General features: G+C 44.9%; 1 protein-coding gene across 1 annotated transcript; it reads right to left on the reverse strand.

Annotated features, from left to right (window-relative positions):
• Positions 1–1,722: 1,722 nt before the first annotated feature.
• mtx1a (metaxin 1a) lies at positions 1,723–24,650 on the reverse strand. Its single transcript, XM_071906083.2, has 8 exons — positions 24,554–24,650; positions 16,758–16,827; positions 16,501–16,580; positions 11,400–11,492; positions 10,181–10,363; positions 5,573–5,649; positions 5,142–5,299; positions 1,723–3,724 (listed from the first exon to the last, which is right to left on the reverse strand). Exons 1-8 carry the CDS (start codon positions 24,632–24,634, stop codon positions 3,492–3,494), a joined length of 975 nt encoding a protein of 324 aa, XP_071762184.1. The 5' UTR covers positions 24,635–24,650; the 3' UTR covers positions 1,723–3,491.
• Positions 24,651–26,246: the final 1,596 nt, after the last annotated feature.

A 26,246-nucleotide genomic window follows, 5' to 3' on the forward strand; every position in this document is an offset into this window, starting at 1 on the left:
TGTGGGACAAACGTTAAAATTCAGCTAACTTTATGCAAATGTGCGCGGTGTGCGAATGCTAGCTTAATGTTTCTTCAGCCCAGTGGGTCAAACAGACACTTCTTTGCTTCTTTGAGCTGATTTTGCCAAAGTTCACCAAACATGAACTCCACGCCAACAGAGAGAAAATGCAAAATCGCTTCGCCAACGGAAGCAAATATTTGATTGGCCCTTCGCCTGTTTAGCATGGAAGTGAACTGGAGGTGAAGGTGCATTTCGCTCATGTGTGACCGCACCTTAAATCCAGTCCACTTTATGCAGATGCTCGGTGTTCGCCATGCGAGAACCAATCATCTGGCCAAAGAAGATGATTGCGTTGATTGCGTAATGTTTCTACTTCTACGACCGTCTTTCTACCACTTTCTCATTACCAGGAAGTAACGTCAGCTGCCCAAACATGTCCTTTGAGGACAAATTGATGCAGGTCTTTACACATGATCAGCGATTTGCTCTTTGCTCACGGCGAGGCGAGGAGCAGAGCGCTGAGGTGAAACCACGAGCAAAGACAACAAGCTTTAAGTCCATAGCCACTGCTCTCGGGTCGCTTCTGGCCACGTCACATTCAGCTGTTTTCTCATTGGTTCTGCTCTGAAAGGTCACCGACAAACCGGGTCAAAGTTGAATTGAGTGGACACTGAGCGCAGCGGCAAGCTGGAGAATCTGAGCGGTTTGCGACGCCGAGACGACGCCACCTGGCCGGGCGCCGCCGCTGTAAGAGGCGACGCCACCTGCCTGCGACGCCACCTGGCCGGGTGCCGCCGCTGTAAGAGGCGACGCCACCTGGCTGCGACGCCACCTGGCCGGGTGCCGCCGCTGTAAGAGGCGACGCCACCTGCCTGCGACGCCACCTGGCCGGGCGCCGCCGCTGTAAGAGGCGACGCCACCTGGCCGGGCGGCGACGCTGTAAGAGGCGACGCCACCTGGCTGCGACGCCACCTGGCCGGGCGCCGCCGCTGTAAGAGGCGACGCCACCTGGCCGGGCGGCGACGCTGTAAGAGGCGACGCCACCTGGCTGCGACGCCACCTGGCCGGGTGCCGCCGCTGTAAGAGGCGACGCCACCTGCCTGCGACGCCACCTGGCCGGGCGCCGCCGCTGTAAGAGGCGACGCCACCTGGCTGCGACGCCACCTGGCCGGGCGCCGCCGCTGTAAGAGGCGACGCCACCTGGCCGGGCGGCGACGCTGTAAGAGGCGACGCCACCTGGCTGCGACGCCACCTGGCCGGGCGCCGCCGCTGTAAGAGGCGACGCCACCTGGCCGGGCGGCGACGCTGTAAGAGGCGACGCCACCTGGCTGCGACGCCACCTGGCCGGGCGGCGACGCTCTCCACAGGAAAACAACGGCTCCGCCGGCGCTGAGTGGTTTTGCCGGTGGACTGAAGGAGGCTTCACAGTGCAGACTGCCTCCTGTACGACCTCTGAGCCTATAAAAATATCAATGATATATTCAGAAAATAGTAAATTTAAAGACCTTAAAGATCTTACATCCGTTTTCCTCACTATGATGTAAATAACGAGTTTGTGTCATGAGAGTTTATGTCCTGTAAAAAAGTGGTGAACTCTGTTCTCAGATGAGAAGGAGAAGTGAGTTCAGGTGGAAGAAACATGAAGGCCTGGGACTGGGAACCTGGACGTGGATTTGATAAAATCACCAAACAGTTGAAATTACACTATTTTAAATGACCCATTTATTCAAAAAATGATTGATCATCAATAAAATGTGCAGTCAGGATATTTACAGCGAATTAAACCCTGATTTTTGGTTGCATGACACAAGAACAGGTGAATACATGTTTCAACTTATGAGTCACAAAAGGCAACTCCATTTTTAAAGCTACTTAAGACCAGAAAAAAAAGTCAACGATGGAAACAATCTTCAAAATTCAACCCCAGACTTGTGTTGCTTAACGTGTTTATCCCTCTGCAGTTTGGCAGCAGGCAGATTATTCCTCTATCAGCAGAGCAGCAACATGTCCGACCCTGTTGGATATGAGGCAGGAATGCAGCTGCAGCACAGACAGTCTGTTATTAAAGCAGACGACTGATGCAGGAACATGAAGAGGACAGATCGTCTTCATCACAGTTTCCATATTAAACTCTTAAGACTTTATCCAGATCAGAGTGTCTTGACTGAGGTTGAAGACTTCTGTCGGTATTCAATATGATTTCTGCTGATAATCAGATCCAAACCTGAATATTATTCTTCAAACCAACAATATGTCCAATGACATATAAACGGTTCTTTCCACTTTCCAAGACCCTGAAACTATCAAATGAACGTCTCATACTTCTGCAGAGCGCTCTTATAAAACATTACAGGAGTATGACCCGCCACAACAAGGACATAAGTGCACATGTTGATTTAGATCTAACTGTGAATAACTATCTGCAAATAAATAGAAAATAAACATAGCTGCTGTCAGAGACACCATGTGTCTTCAGAATGGACTCCTAACCAAATGGTCCCCATGAAATTGTGGGATTTTTTTTTCTAAAACTGGGAAAAAAACAAAAAAAAACAAAAACAAAAACAGAAGATATGTGATTTTCACACAGTACAAGCAGGAAACCAACTTTTGTCCACAGATAACAGAGAGTCCCAAAATCCACCAGTGACTTTCACTATTTTAGCAGCCAGCTGGATGTTCAGATGGTGACCAGATGACGGCTGGTTGGTGCAGACCTGACTAACTCATCAGTACAAACAGTATTTCCCAGCGTTCGGCGGCTGGATTACCTTTAAACATGTGAATGGGTGAGAACTAATCTGCCTTCTTCTATTCTGTCTTCACTCAAAAAACTTCAAAGATCCTCCATCAGTTGACTCTCACCTCCAGGTTTCTCCAACTGAGTGATGAAGGCTGAGTGAGGAAGAGGAGGAACGGCCGAGTCTCTCGGCAGTTGCTCCTCTCCTCACCATCTACATTCATGATTTATATACAAGGAATGTCTGAAAGATGTCAAATTGTTGCAGGGGATTTGGTGACTGGTCAGTTTGGCGCCAGAAAAAACTACAAAAGCTAATGATTGTAATTCTATAGATTCTCATTTTATCAGCCTATGGTACGATGCTATACTCTCCTCTGCAGGCCAGTGTCAGCACAACAAGCAGAGGTGTGACACACAAAGCCATCGATTCAAAAATGGTCATACTCCTATTAAAGAATATCCAGAGAATTATGTTATGATTAAATATGTTGGATGAACTAGAGCCAATGTCCAGTCGCTGTTCACTGAAAGGCCGAGTGTTAATGGATTTTGTTTTTTTTAATCTGATACTGGCTCAGATTTCCTTTCTTTGGTGACTGTAAGCACAGCTCACTATGTGACACAATACATTATTTTCTGGGTAATATTTGTATATTTTTCCTAAACAGAATCACTCCATTTTCTATAAAATGCCCACAAGCTAGTGCAAAACCTCAGCGGACCTCTGTCGGACCCGACCTCTTCCTCACCCCTCCTCTTCGTCGTCGTCGGGCGAGGCGAGGGAGCGCAGGCCGGGCGAGTGCTGCAGCGCCTCCTGCTGGACGTGCTGGACGGACACCATGCCGGTCAGCAGGGCGTAGCTCAGCATGGCGCCCAGAGCCACCAGCGCCGACAGCAGCTGCTTCCGCCTCTTGTTGGGAACGTGGTCGAAGTCGCCGCCCGCTTCAGGCTGGGAGGACGGCTTGTGACCGGAGCTGTCTGGGAAAACACAACCAGGGAGAGCTTTAAAGGGACTGTAGGGAGTTTAGGACGTTAGGAAACATTAAAGAGACACCGAGACATTAGAGAGCGAACAGTGTTTCCCAGATTTGTCTTCTCCACCTTGGTAAGACAAGACTAAACGCCTTCGATGAGATAATTTGTTTGGCAGCGCAGGTTTACATCGTCTCAGTCAGTGACCTAACACACACACAGATAAACAGGAATTACAAAAATAAGCAAAATGTTCCCTTTTTTGGAGCAGAAAAAAGTGGACGAATGAAGAGTTTGATTCCAAAACGTTGTGATGGAAAAATGCAGCTTGAAGTCCTTGACTCAATATTTACAAAGTGATTATATTCTAAATGTCTTGCAGCTAAAACCTTACATAATATTCAACAGTGAATTTTACTTTTAAGACGTCAGTCATCTTGTCAGAGAGGTAAACAACATCTCAAATGCCTCATTTCGGACTCAGCCTGTTCTTGTTTTTCCAGCAGGACGGATGGTTTCATACATGACACAATATTTTCTCACAGGAGGAAGAAGGTCAGGTTCACATTATTCCTGTTTTCAGAGAAAAGTTTCTGCCCCAGCCACATGTGCCACATGAACAGTGGGTTTGTTTCCATTGTAACGAGCTACAGTAGCTGCTAAAAGTACAAAATACTACTACTACTACTACAGTACTGACGTCCAACTGTCAAACACTTAGAAATTACTACAACACAGTAACAACTACTACGAACTTTACTACCGCTACTTTCTCCAGTTTCACCACAGTAGCAGTCCATGTTGAAAGCTGGACTTTACTCTTCATTCTGCCAAAAAAGAAGCCAAGCGCTGCGTCTTTATCAAAACGAGCGCTTTCCACTGACTTTAATGTAAAAGAGTGAAACATGTCGTCCCCCAGGAATGATGCAGCCCCCCTTCGGCCAATCAGTAACAAGATGCTTCATCCCTCCAGGTTTCATCAGAATCTGACCAGTAGTGTAGCAGTTAAGGCCTTTTAAAGTTTGAAATGTTGACCATTGATTGTAGCGCCTCCATCAGGCCAATCACTGTAATTTTTTAAAAGCCAGAACAGAGAGTTGGTGTCTGATATATAGTTGAGTTAAACTTTATTGTCCCAAAAGGGAGAAATTCATGTGGCACTGGCTCCAAGAAACAGCACATATACTTTTAAAAAACAAATATATATGCTGTTTCAATGTTGACCTTTAATTATAGCGCCCCCATTAGGCCAATCAGTATAATTTTTCAAACGCTGAGAAAATCGGACCAGTGGTGTCTGAGATTTCACCTGCGATACGACACATTAGTGAACACAGCCACAGTCCTGTTTCAAACTTTTCAAAATCCCTGCTGACTAAGACAGGTAACGTCCTATCGACCAATCAGGGAGCGTCTCCCTCACCTCGGCCGTCGCCGGGGAAGTACAGCAGCAGGATGTTGGTGCAGAAGTGAGTCAGGTTGTCCAGGGACTTGAGATGCTGCTGTAACTTCCCACCGGGCAGTTTGGCCTTCAGGACGGGCGCCAGGTGCCCGAACACAAAGGCATCCAGAGACGAAGGGCTGGAGAGAGACAACGGTTTCTATTTTTAACGAGTATTAGACATTATTAAAGCGCATGGTTTACTACTTGGTACGCAAATGTAAGTATTATTTTTAAGGCATTTCTGCAGTGCTTCTGGTCCAATTCATTATTTGTCACAACTCTTACTACAAGATCCAATTACACCAAATGGAGCAGAAATGTTATAATAAAACATACATAGTGTACATAGTGTAATGCCAGTTGGGCAGTCTAACTGAACACAGCAGACACATTAGACGACATGAACTTACGAGTCTCCGAAGAAGAACTTGTGTGACCCGAGGCGCTGGGACAGCAGGTTCAGACACTCTGCTGCGTCACGGTACAGCTACACAGGAACACATGTTACAGAAACACTCAAAACACATTTCATGTTTCAGCTGATGCTGTTTTCCAGACAGATTCCCACTGAGGTCAACAGCAGAAGAAGCTTCAGCTCCTAGATCACCAACATTACAAGCAACCAATAGTAAGGAGGTCAAGGGTCAAATACAGCCACATACTGAATGTCCTGAAACATTCCTGAGAGCTTAAAGATGAACAACAGAGTTTTCCATGTAAACAAAGTCGATGTGTTTTTTCATAATTTCACTGGTGCAGACAGAGTATTCTGTTAGACCTCAATGACTGTGTTGAATAAATATATTACCTTCAAAGAAGAAAGTCTTAATTTTTAATGTTTACAAGGCTACAATGTTTACATCCGGAGAGAAAGCCCCGCCCCTTCATTTGATTGACGGCCTAAGTTGAAGCATTTCAGGTAACCATACAGCGGCTCCACCCATCGGCACATCGTCTACGAGAATTTCCAGAACAATCCCAGACATGCTAGACTAGACTAGCTGGAAAGCTAATTGACCAGCAGACCTGCTATGAAATGTTTTCTCTAACTTCACTTTCCTCCAGCGATCCAAAGCGTCTCGAGTATGAATACTGTCTGCTTTTATCCAGGAGTTTTCTCCTCTCAACGTTACCATCAGTTCTCAGTTGTGTCTCTTTCTTCTGCCGACATTGTTACTGAGTTACAGAGAGGAAAAACTTCCTCTCCACACAGTACTGTGTACTGCGTCTCCTCCGTGCTCCTGGCGTGTTCGTACGTCCTCGTGGCGTGTTCTTACGTCCTCGTGGCGTGTTCGTACGTCCTCCTGGCGTGTTCGTACGTCCTCCTGGCGTGTTCGTACGTCCTCGTGGCGTGTTCGTACGTCCTCCTGGCGTGTTCGTACGTCCTCGTGGCGTGTTCGTACGTCCTCGTGCGCACGCTTGAAAGCCATGTGATAAGTGTGTTTGTTGTTTGCACTTTGCTCACTAGCACCACTAGTGGTCGAAAACTCTGTTGTTCATCTTTGAGTGATTTGGTTCTACCATTAAATAAGATTTTCTTAACATTAACACACTGTCTGGCTTCATCAACTTCAAATCTGCCTCAGACAGAGCTGCTAGAGGTGCAGCTAGGAGAGACTGCACAATCCCACTCAGAAAAACTGCATGTAGCCAGGCCGTCTTTTCCTTCAGAGCATCACATCGATGGAATTCAGCACCACAATCAATCAGAGAGTCCCCATCCTATTATTCATTCAAGTGTAATGTTAAGAAATGGCTTATTGAGAACCAACAATGTCAACACTGATGCTGGTTTTATCCACCTTTAACATGACTGTACTCATACTGTACCTGTATCATCTACCATTGGATTTTGTCCGCTCATGCTGTTTATCTGTATTGTATATGCTTTTTATCACAATGATGTTTTTTACTATTGTATGTTTTATTTTATTTTTCTAGGATGCCTAACAACATCAGGCAAAGGGACTGCCAATGAAAACTAGCCTTTTGGCTAACTCGGGTACATTTACATTTGTTTGAATGTTGATTAATGTACATTATCCCTTTTCAAATAAAATAAATTGAAATTAGCCTTATCAGCCACAGTGGCCGGTGAATCTTAAAATTTACCAGCCACTTTCATGATTTTAGCAGCCAACCAGAAGTTTAGAATAGAATTGGGCTCCAAAGGATGGTCGGTGACCTGTAAACTAACTTGGCAGGCACTGGCAAATATTTACCAGTTTCCCTCCCTGGTTGCAGGGATATTCTATCTGTTCCAGTGCTACGCCTTTCCTCCAGACCTGCTGGTCCAGGATCAGCTTCCCTACAATCCATTCTAGTCTTAATCGTCACACCACAAACACAGATGTACCCGGACCAGTCGCTCTGAGTTACTGCTAGACGTGATGCAGAAAAGATCCCATGGGGACGGTAAAGTATTCTGTAGGTCAGTAGGCAGAGCAAGGCACCAACACTGCAGGTTAGGGGTTCCAGTCCCATACTGACGACGTGCTGAAAGGCGCTTCAGATAAAAGTGTCCACTAAATGACGGATGTTGCGTTACATAAACCGTGACATCATTCATCTCTGTTCACGAATCCCCAATTCAGGCGTTTATCTTTTTCTTCGCTGAACTTAAAGTTTCCACGGTCTTTTGTGCGTTGACAGTTTCATGACCCTTGGGCCTCGAAACCTGTTAAAACCCCTACTGCAGAATTTCCAAAATAAATGTGCGTTAATGGAAAGTAAGCATTCTCTTCCTCATTCCTGAGGAACAGACTGTGTGCAGATCAGTGATCTGCTGGCGGGACGGGCGGCGAGGCGAGGCGGCTGCTCAAACCTCTCAACGCAACATTTCCTCCACTGGAACAACACAAAGCTTTCTCTACATCCGCTCATTCTCTCCTTCTCTGCTCCTCCTTTTCTCTCATTCAATAAATAATTTCTTTATGTCAATCATAATTTTCTTTTTTCTCTCTTGTTCAGCATTTTCTTTTTCATTATCTAACTCAACTCTTACTTTCTCAGTTCATTAGTTCTCTCTTTCAGTTTTTTCTTTAGTTCTTTCTTATTTTTCTTTCTTTCACGCTTAACTCTAATTCTCATTTTCTCATTCTTTGTTTCTCAACACTTTCTTTTTCTTCCTTTCGTCAAACATCCCTCCCCTCTTTCTGTCTTTATCGTTCCTCTCTCTCCCTGTCCGTCTGCACCTGGAGTTTTATGGTCATTCCTGTTGGTTTGTCTCAGAGAAAGCTAACCGCTGGTTAACAGTAGCTGTAGTTTTATTGGACCAAACTCAACTTCAGGAAATAACGCTGCTGTCGTGGAAAAAAAAACGTGTTACTCCAATGTTGATGGTCTTCATGTCTGTACCTGCTGAAGGTTTCCATGGTCCTTCCTGGGCAGAGCCGGCCTCCTGACCGCAGAGTGAAGAAACCCAGTCAGCACTTAGGAAACATTTTGGAAAAATACCTGACTGTCAATCTGGAAATAAGTTTGGTTTTCTTAATTCACAAACAGCTGACTGACTGAGGGTTTCATCCAGACAGCAGCAAAATCCTCTTCAGTGACCTTCTCCTGAACGGTGTGTGACCTCTGACCTTTTGTGCGGTGGATGGCTCATATCATGCAGCCGGTTTTACAGCAACAAGACTCATTAAAAAGTGTTTTCCTTTGTTTCGTGCCACTTCACAGAACTGACTGACTGGAAGGAAACAATATTTAGGTAAAAACTGGGAAACTGCCTTTATCTGTTTGTCCTGGTTTTACTACACATGACCAGTGAAGTTTCCTTTAAGGGAAGATGAAGTCAAACTTGTCCCTTGTAGGAAGGTGATCTGGATCTGTGAATGAAGTGAAGAAGGAAGGGAGCGACACTGAACAGTTCCTGCTGAATCCCATCAGGCTGGGAAATGTTTGTCTGGCAAGTTAGTTCCTCTCCAGGCAACAGACTCATCTGAATCCCCCTCCAGCCTCCGTGTGTCATGAAACATTCACATGGGATCATGAAACCAGCAGCGCTAATTTCACGACACAACCGCACAAGGTCAAGATCGTACTCGGTCTCCACGCTGAGGTCCAGCAGCTTGACTTTAAAGTTTGAGCCGAAAGATGCATTCAGACCAGCCTGTATATTCCACTGCTGCCGCTTTTCATGACAGAAGGAAGAGAGAAATCACGCATCTAGAAGAGGAAAGCAATCGCGTGCCAACAAGAAATTATGGCTGAAATTACCGAGAGTTCAGATTTAACAGGATTCGTGTTATCAGGAGACGTTTGTCTTCACCAAAATACAGGAGGTCATTTGCGATGTAATTTTTATTATACAAATTACAGCCATGGTAGATTCACACTAGTTAAAAATCACTTACAATCTTCGCAATTATTACAAATCACTGGACGTTCCCGGGTCTTAGTCCGGTGTGAATAAGGCTTAAATCTGCTCTACAGGCAGCCGACCGTCATTTGGTTCTATTCTATTCTAAACATCTAGTTGGCTACTAAAATACTGAAAGTGGCTAGTGAATCTCAGGCTTTACCTGCCACTGTAGTCCGTTCAAACCAGCCTTCTTTAACACGACCAACTGTTTTCCAGAAACCACAGTTGGCTTTTCGTACCTCCTTCACCTCCTCACTAGGTTAGTTCTCACCTCCTTCACCTCCTCAGTAGGTTTGATCTCACCTCCTTCACCTCCTCACTAGGTTAGTTCTCACCTCCTTCACCTCCTCAGTAGGTTTGTTCTCACCTCCTTCACCTCCTCACTAGGTTAGATCTCACCTCCTTCACCTCCTCACTAGGTTAGTTCTCACCTCCTTCACCTCCTCAGCAGGTTAGATCTCACCTCCTTCACCTCCTCACTAGGTTAGTTCTCACCTCCTTCACCTCCTCAGCAGGTTAGTTCTCACCTCCTTCACCTCCTCAGCAGGTTTGATCTCACCTCCTTCACCTCCTCAGCAGGTTAGTTCTCACCTCCTTCACCTCCTCAGCAGGTTTGATCTCACCTCCTTCACCTCCTCAGCAGGTTAGTTCTCACCTCCTTCTCCAGCTCCTCTCCAGCCTCCAGGTCTTCGTTTCCTCGGACCAGTCGTAGTTTCTCCAGCTGCCGGCGCTGCATGCGTCCGGGCAGGAAGAAGTTGAGAGGGAAGGGGATGTGTTCGGCGTACCAGCGGCGAGTCACGTCCACGTAGTTCTTCGGCTCGATCCAGAACGTATAGATCTAGAGCAGATCGATACTCACTCATTTGCGATTTTGAGATCAGAAGATTTTCTCTCTAAATATTGCAATTTTTTTGTGCATTTCCAGCACATTTATGGAAGAACATTGCCTAAATAAATTTGGAAAATGACAATTTTCATGAAGCAATTAAATCACAGGTAACAGCTGAATCAAAAACAAATTCTTGGTGGGATTTGGTTGAGAGAGAGGTGGGATTGTTAAAGAGATTAGAGGTTATTAATCTGTCTCTAAAATCATTGCCGTGCCAACAGATTTGCCATCTCTCTCTCTCTCTCTCTGTCTCTCTCTCTGTCTCTCTCTCTCTGTTTCTCTCTGTCTCTCTCTCTCTCTCTCTCTCTGCCTCTCTCTCCCTCTCTCTCTGTCTCTCTCCCTCTCTGTCTCTCTCTCTCTCCCTCTCTGTCTCTCTCTATCTGTGTCTCTCTCTCTCTCTGTCTCTCTCTCTCTGTTTCTCTCTGTCTCTCTCTCTCTCTCTCTGCCTCTCTCTCCCTCTCTCTCTGTCTCTCTCTCTCTCTGTCTCTCTCTCCCTCTCTCTCTGTCTCTCTCTCTCTCTGTCTCTCTCTCTCTCTGTCTCTCTCTCTCTCTCTGTCTCTCTCTCTGTCTCTCTCTCTCTCTCTGTCTCTCTCTCTGTCTCTCTCCCTCTCTGTCTCTCTCTCTGTCTCTCTCTCTCTGTCTCTCTCTCTCTCTGTCTCTCTCTCTCTGTCTCTCTCTCCCTCTCTCTCTGTCTCTCTCTCTCTCTGTCTCTCTCTCTCTGTCTCTCTCTCCCTCTCTCTCTCTCTCTGTCTCTCTCTCTCTCTCTGTCTCTCTCTCTGTCTCTCTCTCTCTCTCTGTCGCTCTCTCTGTCTCTCTCTCTGTCTCTCTCTCTCTCTCTGTCTCTCTCTCTCTGTCTCTCTGTCTCTCTCTCTCTGTCTCTCTCTCTCTCTGTCTCTCTCTCTCTCTCTGTCTCTCTCTCTCTGTCTCTCTCTCTCTCTCTCTCTCTCTGTCTCTCTCTCTCTGTCTCTCTCTCTCTCTCTCTCACCAGAGCAGGCATCAGTTTCTCCTCCAGCAGAGAGATGAAGGCCAGGCTGTCGGCTCCCTCCTTGGCTGACAGGTCGTAGTCTGCGTTGTATTTCTGAAAGACAGAAATGAGATTTTCTGTTGAGTAAACCAACGTGTCCTGAAACCACTTCAACACCACCAGCTGGAGTACAAACCAAACTCAACCAGTCTGGTCTGGAGCTGGGAAACCTCTGATGCTGGAACCATAAAGGTTAAAGAGGAATGTCACCCATTTTAAAAATATATATATAGAATATAAATTCACTTTGGTGTAACAACTGAACTCAGCATCTTATGGCTCCATAAAGTCAGCGCCCCATTCACTGTCAATAGAGCGCCGGTGATTTTACATCCCAGTGTCATCACAAGGTCAAGGGTTTTCTCTTTGATTTCTAGCTTTGGGAAAGAGTGGAGCCAGTTCACAGACGGACTGGACTGTCCCGGGGCACAGGAAGAACATCTGTGAATTATTAAAGTGGGTGGCATTCTCCTTTAATGGCCAGTGACCAGAAGGTCGCTTCGGTACACTTCAGTAGCTGGGAAAGCAGGTTGGGGTGAATTAATGTTCTATCAACAACTGGTCCAGTGGAGCTGGACAGCAGTAGAAGACTGTGGTTGTACTGGGCAGCTCCCAGTAGAAACCAGTAGAAACCCCCAGGCTGTTTCTGTAAATAAAAATGTGTTTGTCATCAACCTGCCTGATTGAAAAGATTTAATAATTAATCTAATTCCAAAATGGGAACATCCACCAGCTGATGGAGCTCAGTCAGCCTTCCCTGCAGAAATAAAGTTGAAGCTGCTGTGACACCATGAGCACTTTCTTTAATCTGCAGAAACCCCAAAACTGTCAGGTGGAGGTGTGGGGGGCTTTACAGGCCTTCTGGCTCTCTGGCTGTTCTGGGTCGAACCTTTTCCATTTCACCTGATTACTGCACCGGTGCATGCTGGGATCCAGGAGGAAAACAAAGTAAGGTTACAGCCTGCCAGACCTGATCTGGTGTTGTGGTGTAAAGTTGGTGATCTAGGTACGGAAACTTTCTCTGCTGTTGAGCTCGTTGGTATCAGCAAAGGATCCAGCATCAACCGAAGGCCTAAAATGGAAATGTCAACTGCATTGGGTTTCCACACATACTGTACATACTGAGGTTTTTAAAGTGACATTTTTAAGTCACCGGTATGAAATCACTGATTGGTCAAATTTTTTCCTCTTCGGCAGGTAAACCTGCTCAATTTTTACAACTCTCAGATAGATGTTAATAAACCCTCTACACAACACTGACAACCAGTCTCCCTTCACTCTTAATCTTGCCTGTGATGTTCAGTTTATTGTCATATAGTTTCATTTAGTTTATTAGTTTGCGCAATGATTAAACCTAGAAGTGATACAAAAAAGAAAAAAATCCACTGATAAAACACAAAATCTGCATAAAAAATACTAAATACTGCACATCTATCTTAAAACAAACCAAAGAAAGAAAGAAATCAAAACTCCAGACGGCAAGCCGAGACCCTGCTGATCTGGACAACGTTTTTCCAACATGTCGGAAAACTCTAGAACAACAAGAAGATTCATAAAATGATATCAAGGGAAATAAAATGAATCAAGAAGACCTGATGCAGAAAGTAAAGTGAGCAATGGAGCTACTTCATCAGTCTTCCTGGCGTTGTGGTTTCTACTGAGCGGTCGCTCCCAACCCACCTACCGCAGCGCGAGGCAGCGAGCAGTCTGGGTAATGGCTTCCATCTGCCTATTAGCTGCTCCGGTTAATGGAGGAGGAGGGTAACATTTGGCTCGGAGACATGACTTCTCTCAATGGGAATGTGGGTCAAAGGAACTCAAGTGACTCCTATAGGATCTCAATGAAGAAATCGTTTCCAAAACACATTACAGTTCTGGGGGAAGGAAAGCATTACCTGAAGTTCACACTCCAGGGCCCTCATTTACCAAGAGTGCGTAAGTACAAATATGTGTGTAAACCATGCGTACGAACATTTCTAAGCAAAGAGTCGGATTTATCAATTTGTACTTACGCTTGAGAACGTGCGTAAATTTAAGCACAGCTCTGACCTGCTTACAGCACCGAGCGGAAAATGAAAGACCACCAAGAACGACAGGAACAGACAATCAAATGAATAAATAGGCATTTTCATAATTATTAATATAAAATTCCTTAGGCTTCAGTAGTTGAGACTAAAAGTGCATGTTATACCATTCATATACAATTTCGACAGTGCATATTGTTCAACTATATTATCTAGTCCATTTAAGCATATTGAATTAAATCGACTAATCATCATTTTAATTATTAGTATGGGTGATGAAATTCAGGGTATAGGCAATCATAAAAGGCAACAATAAGACATTGATAGTTGTTTGGATTTGGAGCATTATGCGTTGTGCATGGAGCGTTTTCAGAGAGCGCACCAACTTTTTAACTGAAAGCGATGAGGGGCGACTCAGTAGATTTTGTTTTATTGGACCTCTGCCCCACCTTCTCCTTCAGGGAGGACCTGCAGGCTTAGAGAAATATGTTCAAATGAAAATTATCACAATCCGGTGTCCGGAGGGTCCGGTCCACATCGGACAGGCTGGTCTCAGTCTGTCCTCCGCCTGTTGCAGCAAAGTCCCTCTTGTTGACTATAATTATTTTGGATTCAGGTCAAAACTTTTTTTTTTTCTGCCACTGCTCTGCTGATAAAACAGTTTAATGCCGCCGCTCACACCTGCTGACAGGCTGTATGTTTTCACTCGTTTATCAATCTACCATCGAGTGTTCCAGAAAGTACTTTGTGGTGCCACAACCTCAGTTACCAATTTTTAATCTTTTTAATAATTCAATGTCTGCATCTGTAAATTCTTCCTCCTGCGTTCTTTGTCTGAGCCGTGCTCAGCACAGAAGAGATATCAGTGACATTTCCTGCTGCATTTAAAGGGAAGGTTGTCACCATATAAGGTCAATTGGGGGCGTAAATTTATGTTAATGAGTGGCTGTGCACGAGCATGATGGTGGTTTAGAACGTGTGGTATTTATCAAGGCAGGTTACTTATAGGTGTGCGTACGCACGTTTGATAAATATGTTTGTACTTATGCACATTCTAAATTTTATTCGTAAGACAGAATTTAGAACCTTTTCTACGCAGTGTTGATAAATGAGGTCCCAGGACAGGACTGGTTCAGGCTGTCTGTGGCTCGATCGCGTCGGCTTCATATGAGCGCAGATGTACCTTGGCGTTCACGTTTTTTGCTCTTTCATGACGACCGCGGCCTGAAAACTCCTGTACTTACTGTACTTAAGAGGCGCTGTAGGAAAATTCAGCGATCCAAAAAACGAACCAGGAAAAAACCCAACCAGGATCGACCGGTGGTTCCAGTTCCTGTTCTTTCAGCCAATCCTGGATGGAGGAGCGTCGATTGCATCTTTTTGACCGCGCACACAACGTCACCTTTGTTTCAGCATGAAGTATAATCTTAAAGTTATCTGTGATCCTTTAAAAAGTACCATCGTTTAGTTGAATGTTGATGGCCCACCTAAGGCGATGAATTCTACAGACTCGCTATAATCTCACAAGTTTCACTTTGGCGTTTCCTGGTTGTACAGACAAGGTGTTGCAGCCTCGAAAGTCATTGGCTCTCGAGACGCGAACACCGCGCTCATTTGCATAAAGCTAACCTGAGCTCAACTTTTGTCCCGCCCTTTTCACCGTGCGGCGAGCCTGGTCCGCGGTGCAAGCTATCCCAGCATGCTCAGCGCAGCGAATTACTCGCGTCCCATAGCAAATGAATGACAGGGGAATTGGTCGCGTCCAGTGGGCCAAACAGCAACAATCCCCTGATAGCGCTCTTTACTGTGGGTACTTTATGGGTACGATGGTGATGTGTCCAGGTATGAGGTACAGCAGAGAACCATCAGCAGCACTGAAGTCTCCAATACAGAGCGCCCTCTAGGGGATTTAGGCTTTTCTACAACAGTTACCAACATGTATTGTCTGAAAAGTTTCCTCCAAGTTAGTGAACACCCATAACAGTAAGAAACAGGATAAAACTAGAAAGATCAATAACTACCTAGCTACCACAACAGTTAGCATGGCAACCAATTCAGTTTTTAATAACGCATATCTAGCTGAGGTTTATGGGAATTATCGGCACGGCTGGAATGCGTCTTTGGCCGGTCGGACCGCCTGGCGGCAGCGGCTCGTTGTTTAATATTGTTTTTCCAACTGCCTGCAGAGATCCAAATACCTGTCAGATACTCTTCACCTCTCTGGTTCAGTTCCACTCCAACCGCACTTTCACTGGGACGCTAAACTGAGTTTAACCACATCTCAGAAACAGATTTTCCAGAGAAAGCACTGGAACGGTGACAGTGAGGTGAATTCTGACTTTGCACTCAGTTTCTGTGACTTTGGTTGTATTTCAGCCGATGAACAGTTTATTGTTTGTTTTGCTGTTGTTGTTTGTAACATCTGTTTGATGCTGCTTTGTTGGCCAAGTCTTCAGATTTTTGTTCTCAATGGGACTACCTTTATTTTATTGTATTTAACCTTTATTTTACCAGGTTGTCTCATTGAGATTCAGTCTCTTTTTCAAGAGAGACCTTGTCCAAGAAATGGCCAAGAAGTGTCAGCAGCAATGTTACATGACACAATACATACAAAAATACATACAAATTTAGATAGAAATATACATATTCACATAAAAAAATACAGCAGTATCAGGGCAGGGATCGAGCCCAGGCCCGGACCAAAAACCCCAAACAGAGAAACTCCAGTCAGAGTGGAATTTACTCCGGGACCGGACCAGACCTCGACCCACGAAACCCCAGGAGGTTTTCCAGCCAGAGGATCACAGAGCAACTCAACTTATGTAAACTTATGTTAGTTTGCAAAGCAAACGCATTTCCTTGGAATGTAATGAGCCATCATGGATTTAAAATCTGAGAGACTGACATGAACCTGCAGTTTCAGACTGTTGAAGAAATTTCAACAGAAAATGACCAGGGAGCGTGAGAGCTAAATTACTTTTTTGTTTTACTTGGGTAAGTAAAGGTCAAATAAGAAATAATGAACAGCAGTGTGTCACCTGTTTCCTGAGGTGGATGATGATGTCAGAGGGTCTGGACAGGACATCCTTCTGATTGGTCCTCATGGCGGGAAGAGAACCTTTAAAACCAGGAGAACACCATGGAACATTGTCTGGTGGCAGCTTTAAGCCCTTCTACTCCACTTACTATTTACTATTCTTCTTTTTAAGCCACTTTGTGAAGTGTTTTGGAAACTCTGCTTTTAGATAAGTGCTATACACATGAAGTTTATTTTTGTGATGAGCTGCCGTCTCACCGCTGGGACTCTTCCATGGATTGGAGATCTTGTGAAGTTTGAGCGGAGCGCCGGCGAACCTGGCATACGCCTGCAGAGAAACAGACAGAACAACATGACACATGAGCTGAGATTACAGACCTGCTGACAGAGTGGAAATGATACTGGCTGAAAATGACACTGACTAACATAATAATCATCATCATCATCTTTATTGGTATATCACTTTAAAACAAAGTTAAAGTGCTTTCACAATCAAGTAAAAGCAAACATCATCTTCATATAATAAATTAAAACAAGTACAAACAAGAAGACTCCAGAAGATAAGGATATATAATATAATATAATAATATAATATATAACAGTAAAACACCAAAGCAAGTCGATAAAAATTGCGACATCACACACCTATATGCCCACATCAACACAAGATACAACAGTAATCAGTCAATTTGTAATCGCTGTATGCACATAGAGAACAATTAATGGAGACAGAATTCTTCAAAATCACCATATCATCACGATATGACTCTACTGAAAGACGATAAAAGATAATATTAAATTATCGCCCGGCTCTATCCCAGCAGCCTCCAGACAGACAGGTAGCCTACAGTCTGGAAAGTTCCTGCTGCGGCGGATGTGAACCGCAGCGTTTCCGATAGCGACCGTCTGACAGACGCACGTTAAACGGCTCTGGCACCGTCTGACGGACGGACCTGACGGGACGGGACGGGACGGGACGGGACGGGATGGGACAGGACGGGACGGGACGGGACGGGACGGGACGGGAATCACGGAAAAAACACAGGTCAGAGTTTCCACCGCGGTTCAACACAAAACCTCCATTCAGCTGCAGAGCGAAGCCCAGAGGCTGAGAGTTCATCTGAAACACTTCTCTCACCCAGCAGAGGACAAGTCCTGCAATTAGTCTGACAGTGACTACGTTTACATGGACAGCAATAATCCGACTACTGGCTTTATTCTAAATAAGATAATATTCAGATGAATCTGTTTCCATGTGTTGCTTATAGAACTCTTCCATTCATGTTCCTGTTTCAGCTGCAGAGCAAAGTCAGCCGGACAAAGGAGGATCACCGGAGACTTCATGATGTTCATTTACAATCAGAAAAGATTTATTTTCTCCAGGTACATTTTCACATACTAGAGTCTGACTCGGTGAAGAGATTCCTAATAATATATACAGTATATACAATAAGCGTGGCGACTAAGTGGCTCATCCAGGGGCTTTTTACAGGCTCAGTAGCAAGTTGCATTTAGTGTCTGACCAAAGTACCAAATATGAATAGTGTCACTATACAGGGAATACAAATATGATAGATACGACTATGCATTTACAGATGTACAATTTGTATGGAATTGTGCTCCGAGAGTCGGTCCAGCGTCAGTGACAGACGGGGATCGTTTGTCAGCCTCGCTGCCACGGGGAAGAAACTTCAGGAGTTGATTTAGCTCGGATATCCCACAGTGTTTGGACTGTGGGAGGAAACCTGAGCTGCTGGAGGAAACCCACGCAAAACACGGAAAGAACATGCAAACTCCACACGGAAAGGACCGGGGCGGAGATCCAAACCCAGGCGACAGAACGAACCGCCGAGCCGCCCTGCATTTTTAACTATTGTTCATGAAACTAAATCACATCGGTAGAGAAACAAGGAAGCAGAAATCTGATTGGCTGTTGACGGCTGATGACGGTGAAAAGTTCAGCTGAGACGAGCTTGTTGAGCGTCCAATCATCAGCTGAGTTTCCCTGGTCGCTCTGGAGGAGATGAACGGACTGACGCTGACTTGGTGATCGCAGCCTGAACTCAAGTCAAAGTGTCTCATCACACACTGAAGTTCCCTACTGTCCTTTATCAGGTTTCATCATTTGTTTCCTACCATGAACCATCTTGTAAGAATAGATCCTCTGTAGAGGGTCAAGGGTCAGAGGCTGATATGACACAGGTAGAGGAGGATGAAACAGAAGAGATGGGAGAGACATGAACTGAGAGGCAGAAAGGACATTTGTGTTTTTGCTTCAAGAGAAGAGTATATCAAGCTGTTAGAAGAGGAAGATGTCGGAGATTTCTAGAAGTATTTCTTGAAGAGTTTCGGTTTCCAGTAGAAGACAGACGGACTCTGCTGGCCTGACTCAACACCAGAGGAAAGGTTGAGCTTTAAACTCCATGTGCTCAACACACTGCACTGACTGGTACAGTAAGTGTTTCAGATGACTCAGTTAATCTGGAGACAGAAGTATGAATGGTCTAGCTGGGTCTAGCTCCTCACTGGAGTTTTACAACCAGAAAAAATGAGGAATTTCCTCGTAAATCTGCAGCCATGATGTCAGCGTTTGATGTGTGAAGACGTTTGTTCCTCAGCAGAGAAACTGAACCCAGACTGACTGAACACACTGCAGACTGGAAGACACTGAAACATCCTGCTGCAGTAGAAGTACTAGTACTGGTGGAAAGATCTACTTCAGTAAAAGTAAAAAGTAGAGTAAAAGAAATCACTTCTAACGCAGAAAGTAAGAAAAATTATTAAAGAAAACAAATTGCATTGGAAAGGTGTGGAACATTTTTCAGCGGCTTACTTTCTGCATCACAGTGGTTTCCCTCCTCGCTGTATTTTGCTTCATATTTTCAGGATGAACATTTTCAGTCACATTTGCAAGATGCTGGTTCTGCCTCTCGGTTTGTTTTCTGGTTCTTAAGACGGTAACGTCGGCCGCTCGTGTTCCTGTTCGGCTCTTATGTAACAAAACAAGCCAAAACCTGCTCAGCGTTTTCCATGCTGCCAACTGTGAGCGTCTTGGCAAATAATATAATGCAATAAAATCACTAATAACAACTCAGTACTACAACTTAACAGCTGATGTTGCTGCCAACTTACTGCTGGCAGCGACGCAACACTAACATTACATCCTCAAAGGATTAAAGGAGAAATCCAACAAATCCTCTTCACTGTTATTTATCATCAGCCTGTGATGTCCAGCAGTTATTTAGTGATGAAGTGTTGTCATTTACTTTTTTGTACTACAGTTAGGGATTTCCTACATTTCCCAGAATGCCTTTTAATAACCTCCAGAGAAGGGGCCTGAACTAAGCTGTGGGTTTTAGCTGTAGGAGGAGAGTGTGGTAGTGACAGTAAGAGTAGAGAGAGTTTTTCCAGGCAATAAAAGTGAGAGTCGTCCCTTCCTGAACCCCAGCCTGTCTCTCTGCTGCAGTGCATGCTGGTCTCTCTCCTGCTCCTGCAGTGCATTCTGGTCTCTCTCCTGCTCCTGCAGTGCATTCTGGTCTCTCTCCTGCTCCTGTGGTGGAGAAACTGGTCTCTCTCCTCTTCTACGATGGATTTCTCCCTGTATGATTGTTGAACGTCTCTCGGTGCAAAATGGCGGCTCTAGAAAGAAGCCCTCGCTCTTTGATTCTGAGGGACTGACACCAAAACCTGACGTTTACCGCTGATGTTTTACATCCTGAAACATTTTCTCATATCAAACTCCACTGGAGCTGCTGGAAACATCTGGAGGTGACGTCACCTCGTCTACGATTGGCCGGTTATCCACCAAGAAGAAAAACACAACTAACTACTGGATGGAGCCAGAGATGAAAAGTTCATCACCAGTAGCTGTTGTAACAGAGTTACAGAGTTTTAGGGGAGTTTTCCTTGAGGCCCACTTACAATGAACAACAATCCCACAAACAATATACAAAACCTGAATCAAACAATCTAATTTTGTAAAATGACACAGAAACCAGGGAACTTTAAAGGTCCACATCATGTAAAGCAGGACTCCCTCTCCTCTGTGATGATAAAGGAGTTGGATGTGTATCTAAACATGGTGAAAGTATCAAAACTAAATCCACACAATCCATATTAGAAAAGCGAGCCTCTAAACGAGCCGTTTGGACTTCCGTAACTTTGTGGCGTCACAAAGGTTCGCTCATTATCATTTCTGTAAGAAATAACAGACTAACAAAGTGTTTTTTTCAAAGCGGTCGAGCGGTCGTCATCGTTTATTACCGTAGAGTTTTCCCTACCTGTAGCCGCCGGGCCGCGGCGTCTCACGTTTCGCTCTCGAAACGGTTAGCCGATCGGAACGGAGGGTCGTTAATATTAATGAGCCTTAAAGACACGGAGACAGAAACGGCCTGTTCTTGGTAAGGCTCAGAGAGATGCTGGAAAATGAACGTGGAGAAATGGATTGAGAGTGTTTTTGGTTCATGACACCACACACACAGCTTTGAATGGACAGAAAGACACAAAATAAAACTCTGGACAGTGAGAATATGGAGCTTTAATTAATCTGCTACTAGCCAGCCAAACTCTGCCACAAGACATCTGAATTGTAGAGAAAGTTGAGCTGTATGTTTTTAGGAGCAGCAGAACAGAACGAGCGTCTCTGCAGGGGAAACGGAGCCTGATGAGCGGTAATACAGTGAAAATCCTGCAGGCCTCCTGAGGCTTTCGGCTCTAATCCTGACCTGGAACAGTCTGGGACCGGCCGGCCACATTTGGGTTAAATTAGCGCAACACAAAGAAATGTTGTTGAGCGAGTCCGCCGCCGGCCGAGCGGTTTCCAGACGGCAGCGTGGCGAAGTGTCACCGGCCGCCGGGTCCGGGAGCCGACCGGCGGTTTGGAAACCGCAGCTCGGCTCCCGGCAGGAGCGACAGATTAGTGTTTTCCAACCGCCGGAGGAGGAGAGGGGAGGAGAGAAGCCGTTTCCCTCCGTCCCTCCCGTCAGATCCGAGGCCAACGGCAACATGTTTAAATCTGCTTTAATCGCTGCGGGAGGCGGCGGGCCGCGGGCGTCCCGGCTATCAGGAAACGCTCAGGACGACATCAGTCATGGAAACTCAGGCGGCTGGGTGGCCGAGCCTCGCTCCCAACCAGCAGCTCTACTGAAGAGAAATGAAGCTCAATGAAAAAAATATAACACGACTTCCAGATACCACACTCCTCTTTTTAACCTCATCAGGGGATCTGCAGGCTTCAGAGACTCATTTAAGACTTCAAGACCTTTTTAATGCCTGGAATTGAATTTCATACTAATTTAAAAACCAAAATGAAGAAACAAAGCCGGCAAAACCAAACTATTTCTGATTGAGTATCGCTCATGAAAGTTGTGAAACCATAACAGAACAGAATAAGAAAAAGGACAGCAGGACAGGATAGTTAAGGGACATGAAGTCCAGCTGACATGATGCATGTTGTCCTGCTGAGCTGTTCTGGACACGCAGCATCATCACATGGTCAAACAATAAACCTCTGATAACTGGATTTAAGACACTTTAATACGTTTTAAGGCCTTAAATTGAGATGATGCATTTCAAGACTTTTTCAGACGTTTCAAGCACCTGCGGACTCGCTGCTCATTAACCAGCTGAGATAATTAACTAAGAACACATTCTGATTTACAGCGGCTACGTTCTGCGGGAGGTTTCCATCAGGACACAAAAACTTTTGTATAGTTTTTAAATCCCACAGTTCACCTTCAGTATGTCAGGAGCCTCGGGTCCAGATGTATGAAGGGTCGTAAACCACTTTCCACACAAGATCTGAATCTATACAGAAGAATGTGCCAACTTCCACACTTTGTAACTGTGCTGCCACACTGTAATACTGATACTGAATATCGGCCCAGGCCTAGTGCTGATTTGAGTTCACATGCTTTGCTTACGATATCACGGAAAATATTTTTCGCGATAATCAACACGAAATTTTCCGCAATATTTCCACGATCCAATGCTTGAATAGTAAGATCAAATTATTCATTATAATAATAATTCGTAATAATTATAATTAATAGCCTAGAAATCATAGTCATTTAGAAGAAATAAAATAAAATACCAAAAAAACCTGACCCACTGAGTCCCACCCGCGACCGGTGATAATATCGTATATCGCGATATTTTGGCAGGACAGTACAAGACATTCGATGTTGGATATCGCCCAAAGCAGCCCAGACAAGCTCTGTACATTATGATCCTCACGGCTGATATATTTCTGGTTTTACGGGCGTGTATCAAGCTGAGGCGAGCGGCCGCAGAGCGGGACGTCACAGCAACGACAACAGAGGCAAGAAGAAGAAAAGAGAGAAGAGCGAAGCGAAACGTTCAGAAACACGATGAACATCAGCGTCAGATCAGCTGACCTGATGACATCATCAAGATGACTGACAGGTGGAGGGGAGGGCGGGACTAACAATACAGAAAAGCTGCAGATTGTAGCTAGGGCTGGGCGATAATTCAATATTTATCATTTATCGTCTTTTAGTGGAATCATATCGTGATGATATGGTCAATTTGGGATAACATGACGCACAATTCTGCTGTCTAAACTGATAACAAACAAATTTTTATTTAAAAACTCTGACAAAATGAGGTATGGTAGGAATATTATTTGACAGAGGTGTGACCAAGTCAGCTTTGCTCGAGTCCCAAGTCAGTCTCAAGTCTTGAGGAACAAGTCTCAAGTCAAGTCCCAAGTCTAAATGTAGATTACCAAGTCAAGTCCAAGTCATTAATGTCAAGTCTCAAGTCTAAATGTAGAACAGCAAGTCAAGTCAGAACAAATCAAGAGTCCAGTATCAATTTAATATCTTAAAGAAAACTAAATATCTAGGACTTTTCAATGCAATATGGTTTTAATAGGATAAAAACTTGGTAAGAGCATCATGAGTTTGATTTCTATAATCAGTTTCAACTTCAATAAATTCAATCATTCCATACAAATTCAGAAAACAGAATTTAAATTCAGTCGTCCGCTGGAACAAATCTCATCACTTTCAATCTAAGTCATTTACACAAACACAAGATCTCAAGTCAAGACTTTAGAAACCTTTTCAAGTCATCAAAGTACAAGTCAGAGTCAAGTCCCAAGTCACCAGAACCCAAGTCAAGTCGAGTCTCAAGTCTTCTCTTCATGCATCAAGTCAAGTCTCAAGCTATTAAAACTGTGACTCGAGTCCAAGTCATGTGACTCAAGTCCCCACCTCTGGTATTTGAAAGCAATATCGTCATATCGATATCGAAAAAAAATCCTTATGACTATCGTGATATTGATTTCAAACATGTCGCCCAGCCATGATTGGAGCTTTAAAACATCTAAAATACAAACTGACTGTGTTGTGTTGTCGCTGATCCATCTCTCCTCTCTTCTGTTTTCTAAGTTTTCAAATTCTCATGAAGAGAAATAAATCAAAAACTGAAATCAATGGCAAAACTTTTCCAAAACGGCAGCTTTAGTCCAGATCATGATAAAGTCAGAGACTGGTTCAGACAGATACTCTGCAGTGAGGAGAGCAGAGGAAAGGACCAGAGCAGCCCAGCCACATTATTACTGTCACTCTGTTGTTTACATTCCAGCAGCCAATGGCATCGCTAGAAAGATCTGAGTCTCAGAAATAAACATTATTCTGCACAGTCAGACTTTGTTGTCACTGAACTTTTATTGATCACATCGGATCCTGGTTGTATTGATCCTGAACCTCAGATCGTATAGAATCGTAATCGAGATGAACAGATCGTCCATCACTAGTTGTTTATTTTGGGTCTTGACACTAAACTGTCTGTCAGCTGTTATAACTGTCTGTCAGTTGTTATAACTGTCTGTCAGTTATCCCACACGTTGTGTTTATCAGACCGGGTCAGTTACACAGAAGTAACAGTCAGTGAAACACAGCGGAGTCAACAGACTGTTAGCATGCTAACGTTAGCGTCAGATTTACGCCGTGACTCTGTCTGTGAGCCTGATGAAACCGGTCAGTAAACCAGTCGGTGAACCAGTCCGTCAGTCTGAACCAGTCACTCACCAGAACCACCAGACAGTCGGTGTTAACGGACGGAAGACCCCAGTCTCCTTCCCAGCAAAACAGCTCGTTGGGCGCCGCCATCTTGAGCCCGTCTGCTCGCCTCTCAACCCGGAAGTGATGCGCGTTGCCATGACAACGCGAGTAGAAAAGTTTTTCCTACAGTGCAACATACAGTATAGTGTTTTAGGGTCGGGCTGACCTCTGGTCTGATGACACTTTATTAAACTGGTCTGCTCCAGTTGACCTGATGCTGTTTGACTGATTACAGATTGATTATAGAATTGATCAATACACACTGGTTTCTAATGAGACATTTGGATTCCATAAAGTCTGCATGAATATATTCATTATTATCATGAGTAGAAATATTATTAGTATTAGTAAGAGTTTTTTTAGTGTCCCATGAGAAGAAGAAAACTGTGGAGGACACACTGAATAGTTTTTGGCATTAAAATAGTTAATCATGTACACTGCTTTATTATCACTTCTTAAATACCAGTATGAACATTCTCCTCTCCAAGTTTTCACATTTCTCCCTCGGTGTTATATATATTTTTATATTCTTACTAGACATTCTTATATTCCTATATATGGTACATATTTTTTGCAATTAGTATTTTATTGAGCATTTTATGAGATGGAAAAGAAAAACACAGAAGTTGACACAACCAAAAATCTCAAAACAAATAAGTACAGCCAAGACACAAAGGAATGGGAGAGGTGTGTCGTCATCAGGACCAGATCAGGACCAGATCAGGACTAGATCAGGACCAGATCAGGACCAGATCAGGACCAGATCAGGACCAGATCAGGACTAGATCAGGACCAGATCAGGACTAGATCAGGACCAGATCAGGACCAGATCAGGACCAGATCAGGACCAGATCACAATAAGGCCGCCAGGCACGTCAAGTACAAATAAACACCGGTCATACAAAGCAGAGCAGGGTCATACAGAGATGGTCATACGAATAAGGCTGAATATATGAGAGGGCCCAGGACAGAGGGTCACACACACACACACACACACACACACACACACACACACACAATGTAATGAAGTTTAGGATTGACACACAGGGAGCCCCTCTGACAGCAGCAGGTTGTGGGTTCAGATCCCTGCAGCAGGTTGTGGGTCTCAGCAGCAGGTTGTGGGTTCAGATCCCTGCAGCAGGTTGTGGGTCTCAGCAGCAGGTTGTGGGTTCAGATCCCTGCAGCAGGTTGTGGGTCTCAGCAGCAGGTTGTGGGTTCAGATCCCTGCAGCAGGTTGTGGGTCTCAGCAGCAGGTTGTGGGTTCAGATCCCTGCAGCAGGTTGTGGGTTCAGATCCCTGCAGCAGGTTGTGGGTTCAGATCCCAGCAGCAGGTTGTGGGTCTCAGCAGCAGGTTGTGGGTTCAGATCCCTGCAGCAGGTTGTGGGTCTCAGCAGCAGGTTGTGGGTTCAGATCCCTGCAGCAGGTTGTGGGTTCAGATCCCTGCAGCAGGTTGTGGGTTCAGATCCCTGCAGCAGGTTGTGGGTTCAGATCCCAGCAGCAGGTTGTGGGTTCAGATCCCTGCAGCAGGTTGTGGGTTCAGATCCCTGCAGCAGGTTGTGGGTTCAGATCCCTGCAGCAGGTTGTGGGTTCAGATCCCAGCAGCAGGTTGTGGGTTCAGATCCCAGCAGCAGCAGCAGAGTGAAGCTGCTCTCTGCCTCGG

The sequence above is a fragment of the Centroberyx gerrardi genome, chromosome 12 (assembly GCF_048128805.1).
Source record: "Centroberyx gerrardi isolate f3 chromosome 12, fCenGer3.hap1.cur.20231027, whole genome shotgun sequence".
NCBI classification, from domain to species: Eukaryota; Metazoa; Chordata; class Actinopteri; order Beryciformes; family Berycidae; genus Centroberyx; species Centroberyx gerrardi.

Coding starts and splice junctions, on each gene's coding strand:
- mtx1a (XM_071906083.2), bottom strand. CDS start 24,634: ATGGCGGCGCCCAACGAGCTGTTTTGCTGGGAAGGAGACTGGGGTCTT. Junction 16,828..24,553: donor CCGACTGTCTGGTGGTTCTG/GTGAGTGACTGG, acceptor GTTTCTCTGCAG/GCGTATGCCAGGTTCGCCGG. Junction 5,650..10,180: donor GAGAGGAGCTGGAGAAGGAG/GTGAGAACTAAC, acceptor GTTCCTGTGTAG/CTGTACCGTGACGCAGCAGA.